Genomic DNA, 13,673 nt, shown 5'->3' with positions numbered 1-13,673 from the left:
CTTTTTTTTCGAGCGGACCGCTGCAGCGAGCTAACGGGGAAATCACGGGGGGGCGGAGTGTGCATTTACGTGAGTAAAAGTTGGTCCACGAACTGTACTGTTGTAAATAGCTCATGCTCGAAGGCTTTGGAGCAAATAACAGTGAAATGTCGGCCACATTATCTACCCCGAGAGTTCACAGTGACTTTTATCACAGTTGTTTACATTCCTCCGGACGCTAATGCTAATGAATCACTACAGGAGCTTCATGATATCATCAGCTCGCTGCAGAACAAACACCCCGAGGCTCTTTACGTGGTAGCCGGAGACTTTAACCACGTGAATCTAAAGGACTGTCTCCCAAGCTTTAATCAGCATGTGACGATTCCGACACGTGGAGACCGCACGCTGGACCGTGTTTACACGAACGTAAAAGATGCATACAAAGCCGAACCCCGCCCCCACCTAGGACTGTCAGACCACATCTCAATCTTCCTGGCTCCTGCTTACATGCCCCCGCTGAGACGCTCCAGACCGGTACAAAAGAAAGTTAAATGCTGGATCCAGGACAGTGGCCCCATACTGAGAGATTGTTTTGATCGAACAGACTGGCAGGTTTTCAGAGAAGCTGCTGAAAATGGAGGTTCGCTTGATCTTGACCAATACACATCCTCAGTACTGGGTTACATTAGTACATGTACTGACACAGTCTCCACTATCAGAAATGTTAAAAGCTACCCAAACAGAAAACCTTGGCTGAATGCAGAGGTGCGTACCCTGCTGGAAGCCAGGAACACTGCCTTCAGGTCTGGAAACTCAGAGGAGCTGAGTAGGACAAGAAAAGAGCTGGTTGCTGGTATTAAGAGGGCCAAGGCCACATATGCAAAGAGGATCGAGGGTCAATTCATCTCACAAGACCCTCGGAGCATGTGGAGGGGCATTAAGTGCATAACGGATTATAAAGGAAGGAGTGAACAATGTCCCAAAGACCCATCTCTGCCTGATGCCCTCAACAAGTTCTATGCACGCTTTGAAGACCCGAACAGACCACCCAGCACCAGACTCACCTCATCACCGGATGAAGAGCATCTCAGCGTGACCTCAGCAGAAGTAAGGAGTACCTTCAGGAGGATTAATCCGCACAAAGCAACTGGCCCAGACAACATCCCCGGAAAAGTGTTGAAGGAATGTGCTGATCAGCTCTGTGAGGTGCTGGCAGACATCTTTAACACCTCACTTACCCTGGAGACAGTTCCCACCTGCCTGAAGACTGCCACCATCATCCCAGTCCCAAAAAGCTCTACAGTGACTGGTCTGAATGACTATCGGCCAGTGGCCCTCACCCCGATAGTCGCTAAATGCTTTGAAAAACTGGTCATGACTCACATCAAAACAACCATCAACATCAACGAGGACCCTCATCAGTACGCATACCGTGAGAACCGATCAACAGAGGATGCAATCTCCTCTGTGGTCCACACTGCACTCAACCACCTGGAGCAGAAAAACTCTTACGTCCGTATGCTCTTTGTGGACTTCACATCCGCCTTCAACACCATGATCCCCCAAACCCTGATGGACAAACTATCCACACTAGGACTAAGCCCCTCCATCTGCAACTGGGTACTAGACTTTTTAACAAACAGACCACAGTTAGTGAGGATCCACAACCTCTCCTCCTCCACCATAACCCTCAGCACTGGCTCTCCTCAGGGATGTGTGTTGAGCCCCCTCCTGTTTACTCTGCTCACATATGATTGTGCAGCTACCCATCCAGGCTGTCACATTGTAAAGTTTGCAGATGATACAGCGGTGGTGGGATGCATCACAAACAATGATGAGTCCAGCTACAGGCAGGAGGTGGAACACCTGGAGAGCTGGTGCAGAGAGAATAACCTTCACATCAATGTGAAGAAGACAAAGGAGATGATTGTGGACTTCAGAAGGAACAAAAACACCTACACCCCCCTGAACATAAGAGGATCTGCGGTGGAAGTGGTCTCCAGCTACAAGTACTTGGGTGTACACATGAATGACAACCTCAGCTGGAGCAACAACACCACCAGCCTGATCAAGAAAGCTCATCAGAGACTCTACTTCCTCAGACGGCTGAGGCGAGCTGGTCTGGGAAGCTCAGTCCTCACCTCCTTCTACAGGTGTGCAGTGGAGAGCATCCTGTGCTCGAGCATCAATGTGTGGCATGGAGGCTGCACAGCTGCAGAAAGAAAAGCTTTGCAGAGAGTGGTGAAGGCTGCACAGAAATCTGTCGGAATCAGCCTCCCCACCATCACAGACATCTACACCTCCAGATGCAGGAAGAGGGCCACCTGCATCATGAAGGACCCCACCCACCCAGCACACACACTTTTTGCCCCACTCCCCTCAGGAAGGAGGTTAAGGAGCATTAAGTGTAGAACCACTAGACTGAGGAACAGCTTCTACCCTGAGGCTGTTAGACTCATGAATCTCTAACTAGAATAATCACTGTGAAAAACCATATCATGTTGCTGCTGATCTGTTTCATGTTGCTGCTGATCTGTTTCAATGTTGATGTGTTCATGCGTGCACATCTGCTCACAGACTCATGTTCATGTTTGTGCTGATGTTCAATGTTTTATGTTATGAGTGCTTAGTGTATATTTAGTTGATGTTTTTCTTATTTCATATCTTAGATGTTATTACTGTTTTTCTTATACATTTTATTGTTGGATGTAACTGGGACCCTGCGTACATAATTTCGCTCCACCACATGTACCACATGAGGTGCGAATGACAATAAAGAAACTCTGACTCTGACTCTCTGACTCTCTAAAAAAAAAGGTAACGATTAAATCTGACAGCTCTGATTTTACACTTGAACACCACTTATGCACAGTTTTCAACAAACAAAAGTAACGATTAAAATGACAACTCTGATTTTACTTCAGGCACAGCATTACTGCAGTTAGCCGGTAGAGGACAGATCTCTATCGTAGGCTAAATTTCTATTGTTTCTACCGTGTACCATTTATATCACACATTCTACTGGGTAGCGGCTACAAAGGAGAGGTTTGGTGTTCTTCAGGAAATTAACTGGTTTAGAGCAGCAAGGTATGAAGTTGTCTTCTCATTAAAAAACACGGAGACAGCCAGTAAAGCTCAAACAGAACAAGGATACAAAGATTTTTATTATCATTCACATCACATGTGGTACATGAGGTGGAACGAAACTACAGTATGTAGGCAGGGTCCCAGTTACATCCAACAAAAATACAAATTGTAAAGGAAAACAGTAAGATCCAAGACATGATCTAAGAATATACTAGGCACTAATGGTACAAAACAACGCGCCAAAACAGCAGCATGAACTTAAGTCTGTATGAGCAGATGAGGATTAATGAACACAGCAACATGAAGTAATCAGCAGCATGAGATCAGCATCATGGATAGTCAGTAGCACATAACAACCAAGTGGCATTACAGTGATTTTCACAGTCCATATTTGTCTAATAAAGTGGAAAAATCCATAAATATGTTGCTTCGCTGTATACGTTGCATCTATTATGCGTCACGGCTGACGACCCGGAATTTGGGCCGGTGTTGTTTCAAAAATCAATTGGCTGCCAAATGGCGGATGCGGAAGCGTGCACGGGAGAACTTTAACAAGAATTTAACAAGATTAACATTTAAAAACAATTATTTGTATGCTGGAAATTATAGTAAATGTGTGTATCAGTCTAACGCTTGCTTAATAAATGCACTTTAATGGTCAAATCAGCTGCATTTCAAAACCCGATACGTGGAAGTAAACGCGTGCACGCAACGAGTCCCTGTACAAAAATTAACAAGATAAACACCTAAACAATTATTTGTTTGCTCAAAATTATAGCAAAGGTGTTTCTCAGTCTAACGTTTGCTTAATAAATGCACTTTAATGGTCAAATTAGCTGCATTTTGCCAGGGTGGTGCAGCTGTTTTGACGGTTCCAAGCACCAAGCAGAATGAAGGTGGTGAGATTATGGCAGGCCGATTGAGTCATTAATAGCTGGTGAAGATTCTCAGTCATCAAGGACATGGTAAATTCAAAAAAGTTTAAGAAAAAAAACTAAGTATAATAAATAAAATCCAGTTGTTTTTGTCTTGAACATTTTTGAATTTGTCATTATAGCCACGTTTACCTATTACATGATACAACGGCATGCCATATACGTATTACTACTGTGCTGCCATCAAGTGGCTGAAAGTGGTACTGCTCAATTTTTTTTTTCAGTCAGAATGAGTGAAAACGGTCGTATCTCAGCCAAAAATTGGTTTATAAATATAGGAAAAAATCCATAAATATGTCGCTTCAGCCTATAAGTCGCAGGGCATGTGAATTATGCAAAAAACTGCAACCTATAGGCCGAAAAAATAGGGTATATATAAATAATAAAATAAATATTACACCGCTACATTGCAGATTTTCACCAACTGCGGAGCTTTCTGAAACAACCCCAGCGATCGGTGAGGGATCACTGTACTGCAATGACAATTAGACAATCTGAGCAATACTGCCAGGACTAAAACAAGTCAAAATCAAATTCAGCTCCCTGTAAATATCACGTTGTTTGGTTTGGTTCAGTTTATAGCAATAATTGATCTCTTTCTGTCCCTTCAGTTTTCAGTCCTTCTGTTCCTTCTTGCTGTTGCTGAAGTTGCTGTTGGAGTGCTTGCTTACAGCAAACGTGACATGGTAAATTTACAGTTTGCACTATGTAAACAAATGTACTAGTTTGAACTGTGATTAAATGTTTTTTTTTTTTCACTGGTAAGGTTGGACTTAAACTGGGAGAGTTCTACACCAGCTTGTACACTCTGTATGTACATACTGGAGACCCAGCCATTGCAGTCACTCTCGCATTCATCCACAACTCTGTAAGCTCCAACCACTGCATTTCCTTCCTTTCCAAATGGAGAAAAGAAATACCGACAATTAAAAAACAGCTAAAGATATTTAGTACTTGAGTTTTTTTGTTTTTTTTTTGATAAAATATTCAATATTTTAAAATTTGGACTTATTTTCATACATCACATTTTAATTTACTGATGCAATCTTACACGTGACAAACGTTCCTGTGTCAACAAATGGTTCGTGTGTGTATTCTTATTCACCCCCCTCCCCCCCTTCTGTCTTCTGATCTGCAGCTCCACTGCTGTGGAATGACGGGAGTCTCACTTGTTGAGATAGTACAGCAGACCTGTCCTAAACCAGACGGCTTTCTGGAGCGCATCGTCATGCCTGTAAGTTCAGGACATGAAATACTGATTTTAAAACCCAGTCACTGTGTAATGCTAATAAAACCTGAGACGATTTCAGATGTCTCAAGGAAATAAAAAGTGTTTTTAACCGAGTGGGTGGCGGGGGACTTGAAAGCGTGGATAGTGGCCAGAACAAAGGGGTCAGCTGGATGAGGTAGTTCTGAGGTTTTATCTTTGAGGCCATCCATCAGGAGCTGGGGAAGAGGTCAGGTGGACTCAACAGAAACGGGAGCTGACCGACACAGTTTAGCCTTTTCAACGACAGGAATGTACCTTGGTGGTGGAGTCAGGCTCTCCTGAATCTCCTTGGAAACAGGAACGTAGTGTGGAGTAAAATAGACCTGGGAGGGAGCCGTGGCAGCATCAGAGCAGGGTCCGGCAGACACAGACGACTGGAAGTGGCTGTAGACGTGAGCAGCTCACAGACAGTAGCCTCATTCAGAGGCACCTCAATATGGGACTGAGACGTGTTCTGGTCGCCTCGGCCCATTCAGAAGACGGAGCTGCAGCTCAGTAGTGTGATGAACTGATGACATTAGTTGCAACCACCCACTTATGAGATGAAACAAATTTATTATATTGACGACAAAACAACTTTGTAAAGTTTTAAACAATGACCACAAACAGGATCTGTAAAGTGAGTTAATTCACTTTAGTCACTGATACAGGGGAGGTGTCCGACACATTGAATGCATCACGCTTTGCTTCAGCCCAGCAGAGTTCTGCTCCACGTCTCTTGTGGTTGCGCTCAGAGCTCAACATCTGAGCAGGACGTGGCGGCTTCAGTGATTTATGAACGGCAGGAGGAAGCTTCAAGATGGACTGGTCTGTGTTCTTTCACAGAGCGGTCCTCTTGAGTATTTGTGGTGGCAGAGGCCTGAGCTGTGGTTTGAGCAGAAACCAGCTGAGGCCATGATGTGATCCTTTCTCCAATTAAAACATTTCGATCATTTCTCAACCAAACTTCCTGTGGAAAAAGGTTTGTAGGCTCAATCGTGAAGTCTTCCAGATGGAAGATGAAACATTTCTCCCTTAAAGAAACTGGTCCAGATTTCCTATGGAAAGTTTCCAGCTCTTTACAACCCTAAGAGAGTTCAGATTAAACGTGTTCTGGTAAGTGCTCATGGCTGCTTCTACCTACAGAACTGTCCCACGACCATTGCAAATATCTTCGACAGTAAGGCGTCTCTGGTGATGGGCGTCTTCGTTGGAACAGGAGCTCTTCTGGTAAGCCAGTTCATTTACAACTAATCAAGTTTTTTTTTTTTTTTTTTTTAAAGAAGTGAATCAAGTCATTTATTTACACTGGAAATAATTTGTGCAATAAAAAACTATTCATCTTCAGTCAAATTGTTTAATGCAGAAGCTTTAACAAAAGAAAAACAAATATAATCTGACCTGACCAGGAGAAACAATGAGAAGTCTTAGCGTTCAGTCTGTTTTAATCACCCCCCCGCTTTTGATTTCAATCATTCTCTTGTTTTCCCAATCATTGCTTCCCCAAGATCGTAGTTCTGATCTGCAGCGTGGTGCTCAGTGCAAACATTCGTCAGGCCGCCTCACCTGCTCAGTACATTATCCTGACTCAGAACACACCTGGCCCGGCTCCCCTGCAGCCATTTCAGCAAATCTCCTGCTCCCACCCCGATGACGACCCCGTGGTCTTCACACCCCTTTCCATGGTCAACATCCCAGCGGCTCGAGCATAAGAACGCTCCCGTCAGTTTTTGTGCATCCTTTTATCATTTCATTTCATAATACTCCAACGTAGCTAATCATTAGCTTCTCTCAGCATGTTTATGAATATAGAATCCTCACTCAAAGCAGCTATTGGGACTTTTGGGTGTTTAGTTCATTTTGCAGAAAACATGAGCATTTTTTCTCCATTACAGAAACAGCTGGCAAACTGGGCAGGCTCATAAAATCTAAGAGCTTCTTAGGTTCATTTTCAATCATAGATGACCATCTTCCTTCGTCATCGTGTGAATGCTGAGTCAGCACTCACCAGTTCGTCCCATAGATTTTTTTCAAACTTTGTGCCATTGTACCCATTAAAGTTTCAAAATACTCGATGGTTACTATAGCTTTTGCTCATGTTTAGACTTTTGTACCTATCAAAATATCTCACTTTACACACTTCCCCACAGTAATTCTCCATTTTCTCAATTGCTTCCAAAAACCTTGAGCTGTCTGAACTCCGCCTCAGAAAACTTGCCATTTTTCTTATGCACCATATAGTTAAGACTTTGGCCAACCCTGTGCTATCTGGGGCTTTTTGTTGGAGTTTACTCAGCACACCACATTCACAGAAAACTGAATTTCTCTACATAGAAGTTAGCTGCTGGTCCACAATACTGTTTTCTTTTACTAATACTGTAACAGGGTTGGATTTTGTCCTTTAAGTGTACTTACAAGGGATGCACCAATACTAGTACTGGGTATCAGTCATGTGTGTACTCTTACTCATAAGATTTGATATTTTCATCAGTGGGATCACTTCTCAGTTGAACAGGCAGGCAAGAGGAATGATGCCAGCCATGTGGAGAAATTTGAAAGTTAAGCTGACTGTAGATTAGATTATGCCCTGCCAAGCTGCCAAGAGGGACAATTTCTAGTTGTGCTAGAATTTAACGAGCAGTTTATTAAAACGGTTCAAAATGTTTAACAGCAGCAACATGACAGACCCTCCAGCCGGCAGCTAACCAGGTCTCTGGCACAAAGAAAGGCAGCTGAGGTCTGTTCTGTCTGACAGCATGACATTTTAAACTTTTGCCTTGAGCCTACAAACCAACAAAAAGAGCAGGTCAGGAAGTGCAGACTACCTGCTACAGAAGAGGGTCAAATGTATTGGTGCATCCCTACCATTATTCATTGAACACATTCATGGCTTGCATGCAGATTAACAGCATGGGCTGGAAGTTGTAGCTTCTTGGACACAAACCTCATCCTGTGGCTGGTTGTGGTGATGACGAGGAAGCAGGTTCTTTAAATCTTCGTTCCATCTTTGTTCTTTATTTTCCCTCCTCCTCCTGTGTTTGCACGACAGATTACTGCCCTGGTCTGCGCCGTTATCCTCCTGAACAAGCTCAAGAAGGTCCAGCAGGCGGTCAATTCTTACTACTCAGCTGTGTACTAAAAAGGCAGAGGGCTTTTCCAGCCTTACCACCCCCCCCACCCCCCCTGCATTGAAAGACCCATCGCTGGACACTCTAAACAGATCAGTGGTTTACATGCGTTTGTAAACTGCTGATTATAATTTTAACAAGACAATTTGTACCAAAACACTTCAATCACTAAAATAAAATTTAAAATCCTAGTCAAATGAGACAAATACCATAAACTGTTTGAGACACCAGCCCGATGGGCCCAAAATAATCTGAGCCACATTTATCTTGATGCAAACAGCCAGGAGTGACATTTTAGTACAACGCATACACGTTTTACATTTTAATTACACTTTGTTGCCCGATTCCAGCTTTTAATGTTTAGAGTTGACACTTTATTTTTATACCATAGCGTGCGCGCACACACACATTGTTTACAGTCATTAACAAAATACTGTCAAATTATATAAAAAAGGGATCAAGTTACTGAAATAGTCTCCTCAAAGTTTTTTTGTATGCAAGTGAAATATTTTAGACAATGTGGAACAAAAAAAGGTGTCCCATCACACCAGCTAGCTTTTAGTAAAAACTGGTTTGAATTGTGCCCCGAGTGCCACAGGATTGGTCAAAAAGTTTGAAATAAGGGATTTTTAATGAATGTATTGAATAAGTCCGTCTACTGTGAGAATATAGTCTTTGAAAAATGTAAGTGTGTGTGTTACCTTTGAATCCAGTCTTGAATATTTCAGTTTGTTGCTGTAACAGACAAGTTCAAACTGAATGCCTTAAACTGCGTTTAATGCCTTGTTTTGTACGATGTATTCCTGACTGTTGCTTTGCTTTAGAAACAAATGTTCCACTGAAAGTTACACTTGTGCACGTTTCCATAAAAACAATTAAACTCGTCTTGGTTGTGTACAAGTATCTTTATTTCATCACCGTTGGCACCTGTGAGAAAAGTAAAAAGAAGTTTGTCACAAAACATGAAGTGGTTTTCGTTTCAGTCAAGACGAGTCGTGGTGGAGGTTCCACTGAAACCAGAGGTTAAAGGGCTCGTCTGATCGGAACCTCCTGTATTATAACAATTCAAATTGTATCAAATCCTAATTATTCCTGAAAGAAAACATTTTTCTTTAAGTGTCTATAAAATTAAAGTTTGCATGATTGGGTAAATTTCAGTGGTCCACTTACTCTTTGCCGTGTTCACGCTAGCTGTTAGCTCGTCAGTCCTGGTGGAAATAACCAGGCTGTTCAAAAAGCTTTCTGCAACAGTTCTATTCTTTAAATGGGCCTCATGTATAAATCAGTCGGGTAGATGAAGGTCAGACATGCTCACAAAGTATCCACCTTGTTCCTGGGGGCTCTACTGTATAAATTATGGGTACAACTTCCTGTCTGACACATGAAGTAGCTGTGAACATTGGCAAACGGAGTGGAGCACGGACCACAGTTTATTTAAAAGTAATTTGCATTCAGTTTAGCAGATAGAACACCGGTTTTGTTTACATTTATTTAACCGTAAAATTTACTAAAATAGTTGAGTTCAGGTACCTGTTGTGTTCACAGCTGCACAACAACCAGACCAAACTAAATCAGTGGCTACAACAACACTGCTTGTTTGAGCACAGACCCAAAACAGAGTGTTCCTGTGAACAGATGAATTACCGTATTTTTTGGCCTACAAGTTTTTTTTTTTTTTTTTTGCATAATTTACATGTCCTGTGACTTCTAGGCCGAAGATTTATGGATTTTTTTCCCTATATTTATAAACCATTTTTTGGCTGAGTTGACAGTTTCCATTCTTTCCGACTGAAAAAAATTTGAGCAATACCTCTTTATGGAAGAGTAGTAATAGTGAGGCATACTATAGGTAAACATGGCTATAATGACAAATTCAAAAAAGTTCAACTGGACTTTATTACACTTTATACTTGTCTAACTTTTTTGAATTTATCATGTCCTGGATGACCGAGAAGCTTCACCAGCTTTTAATGGACTATTGGCCTGCCACAGTCTCCCCACCTTCATTCTGCTCGTTGCTTGGAACCGTAAAATCACCTGCACCGCCCCAGCGAAATGCAGCTTATTTGACCATTAAAGTGCATTTACTAAGCAAATGTTAGACTGAGACACACCTTTGCTATAATTCCAAGCAAACAAATAATTATTTAGGTGGTTATCTTGTTAAATTTGAAAGAATTGCAGCAGCTGATCCAGCTGCACGTGCCCGCTTCGCAGCACCGAGGCAGCAAAACAGTTTTTGAAATGCAAAGTGCATTTATTAAGCAAATGTTAGACAGACACACCATTGCTATAATTTCCAGCAAACAAATAATTGTTTTTAGGTGTTAATCTTGTTAATTTCTTGTTAAAGTCCTCCTGTGCCATTTGGCAGCCCATCGGTTTTTGACAACACCGGCCCACATTTCTGGGTTGTCAGCGGTGACATGTAATAGATGCAACGTATATGACGAAGCAACATTTATGGATTTTTCCACTTTAGACAAATATGGACTGATACGACTAATGGGGCAGTGCGATGTATACGGCGAAAATTACGGTAAGAGGACTGTGCATGAAATATCTGAACTTGAGACCACCCAAAACTCTGCAGCACTCGTTTCACTTTGTTGATAAACAGCCGACGGAGGAAAACCTGCATCCTACTTTGTGTCTGGACTACAATAAACCACTGGAGAAGAGACACCGGATCCTCAGGATTGAAAATGGTGACGAGAATATCGGGTCTGATTTCAAGAGTATGGAGGTCAATTGTTAGTCTCCAGTATTACGATTTTCTCTGCAGTTAACCCAAGCTCGATGGTGACTGTCTGTCTGGGCTCAATGTCTGCTTTAAGATAAATAAGATTGTGTCCCACCTCTTAACAAAACACCACCAACCTTATTACTGTGTAGATACTTACACTTCAGAGCTTTTCAGGTTGGTCAGTGCTTCACAGTCAAAAGAACCGAGTCAATGAAGTAGCTAAATATGCTAGAATATCTAATCTGTGGTCACTTGTTCTGCAGCAGGCAGCGGTACGATTATATTGTCCTGTTGGAGCTCTGACAGGTGGTGTTCCTGCATGTTTAAATTAAATCCACCATGCTCGGAGAAACTACATTAGCTCGTACCGTTCACACTTAAACGCCCGTTTCTGTCCGAGCCAGAAGTCGTGCTCACATTCATGCAAGGCAGCATGGGGGCTAAGAATAAGGTGGATAAACTTTCACATTTCTGTCCTCTATAGATCTTACCTTCAATCACACTTTACTCTGCAGTCATTGTGAGCAGCTGAGCAGATTTCAGTCAGGCATAAAAAGTAGATCTGTGTTGGGAATAAAAACAAGAATAAAATGTTTGTACAACTTGATTCCAGCTGTCCTAATCAATATTAAACCTGATCAGCCCTGCAGCTCTTTGGAAGAGGATTAAACGTGTGTGTTGCACCCACCTCTGGATCATTCAGGGTCAAGTGTCCCCCAGGAGTTCTGTAGGTTAAACTTTCCGAGGGGAGGGAGGGGAAGCGGTTAATTTTAATCCTGCGGATGTGTTGAGAGTCTGAGGAAGGAAGCAGCTTGGAAACGCTCCGGCTGCTACAACTGAACACAAACAAGGACTGACCGTCAAACAGAACGTTTACATTGAACCGACAAGCTCGGGGTCCGAAAGGTTATACAGATGTCTCTACAGTTCCTGCATCTGCATTTTCAACTTAATGTCACAAAACAAGTTTGTACCGTTACAGTAATAATTAAGGAAAAACAAAATGTCAGATTTCTTTTAAATCAAACAGAATAATCTGACATTGTAGTCAGAAACTACAAAGGTGATGACAGTTTAAACAACATGCAGTTTTTCTTTTGCAAACGCCACAAGGTGAATTTCCATCTCATTTAATTTTGTCTGGATAAACGCACCCGTCATAAAAAAGCATCCAGCTGACTTCTGGTGTGGCCGTGTAAGCCAGGCAGGAGTGAACCATCAGCACCATGGTGGGCTCAGACGGCTCCAGCAGCCTCAGCTCCACATGGACTGGTTTATTCTGCAGGAGGCTGACAGGAAGGTGAGCTTCAGGGTAGTAGCTGCCGAAGGACTCGTCTACAACAGATGGAAGAAAAAGTAACCACCATAAGAGGTGTAGACAGTCAAATATCAGCTTGCTCCTGAAAATCTGATCTAAACATCAGAAACTCCCAAACCACAACTTGACATTTAAAAAGAACGAGGGAAATCAAACAAACCTGTTGCTATTCTCAGAAGCACAGCAGGAGGCGTTTGTTGAGCAGAGGGTGAAGGAGGTTCATCCATCTGGAACCTCACTCCACCTGGAGAATCTGGCGAGGAACCACACCCCACCATCAACCTGCAGACACAGAACGTACACCGAGCAGATAATTGTTTATATTGTTGGGATGGACACGTCTTCAAGAACAACATTTTAGACACGTGTCAGCACTTGGGACTCTGTGTGTTGAGCATGGCTTTCAGCTGCTGCATAAAACTTCAGCTCAAAATCTGTAAGAGGGATTTTTGTGTTTAGCTATGCTGATTAGCTACAGCGGCCATCTTGAATTGGAGTGAGTTCAGGGGTTCCCAACACTGGTCCTTGAGGAACACCATCCTGCATGTTTTAGTCGTTTCTCTGCTCCAACACACCTGATTCAGTGATTTAATTACTTCATGAAGGTCTGCAGAAGCCTGTTAATAACCCGCAAATTAAAAGTGGGTGTCTGAGCAGAGAAACTAAACCTGCAGGATGGTGTTCCTCAAGGACCAAGTTTGGGTACCACTGTTATTTATTCAGAAGTATCTCATGTCGATTAAACATTTAAAAATAATAATTTATTGCTTCAGATTTTATTGTGTGAACACCTCATCAGCACTCAATCTGCTGTGTTCCTGTCAATTTACATGTAAACTTTCTGCATCGTTTGCGCTAGTTCAGACATTCGTATATCAAGTTCAGTTCATTCAGGAGATTGGGCTAGTACTTCTGGTTTACGTAACTTTTTACTTTTTAAAATATAACTTCTTTAAAAATCCTCTCTCCATAGAACACATAGCTCTCTTTAAATCTGCTACTCGCATTTTTCTCTTATGCTACAGCCTTAGCTACTTTTAGCTTTAATGATAGTTTCAAACTTTATTTTCCACAGAAAATGCAGCTTTTTTTTCTGATTTGCACTTTTCTTTCAGATGACTTTAATGTGCATTTGTCAGGTAGTATTGCCGAAATGTATGTCGGCATTGACACGCCAACATGAAGGGCTTTCCAACAGGAAGTGTGAACACGCCATAATAAATTTCAC

At 42.3% G+C, this 13,673-nt stretch overlaps 1 protein-coding gene across 2 annotated transcripts in view; it reads left to right on the top strand.

Annotated features, from left to right (window-relative positions):
- Window positions 1–9,332, top strand: part of zgc:65811 (uncharacterized protein LOC393524 homolog) — a 20,308-nt gene extending 10,976 nt beyond the window's left edge. The window contains exons 5-10 of one of the 2 annotated variants that reach the window (XM_037689493.1): window positions 4,616–4,690; window positions 4,771–4,872; window positions 5,143–5,238; window positions 6,400–6,483; window positions 6,762–6,975; window positions 8,303–8,365. In XM_037689493.1, the coding sequence (XP_037545421.1) occupies window positions 4,616–4,690; window positions 4,771–4,872; window positions 5,143–5,238; window positions 6,400–6,483; window positions 6,762–6,965 (561 nt within the window). In that variant the 3' untranslated portion in view covers window positions 6,966–6,975; window positions 8,303–8,365. Of the gene's footprint in view, window positions 1–4,615; window positions 4,691–4,770; window positions 4,873–5,142; window positions 5,239–6,399; window positions 6,484–6,761; window positions 6,976–8,302 lie in introns of both variants that reach the window. The other variant, XM_037689494.1, reaches the window with a different exon arrangement.
- The last annotated feature ends 4,341 nt before the right edge of the window (window positions 9,333–13,673 follow it).

This window comes from Nematolebias whitei, chromosome 15 (genome assembly GCF_014905685.2).
Source record: "Nematolebias whitei isolate Nwh7 chromosome 15, NemWhi1, whole genome shotgun sequence".
NCBI lineage: Eukaryota > Metazoa > Chordata > Actinopteri > Cyprinodontiformes > Rivulidae > Nematolebias > Nematolebias whitei.
Note: the sequence above shows the minus strand (reverse complement) of the source record. Positions and strands in the feature narration are given on the sequence as shown.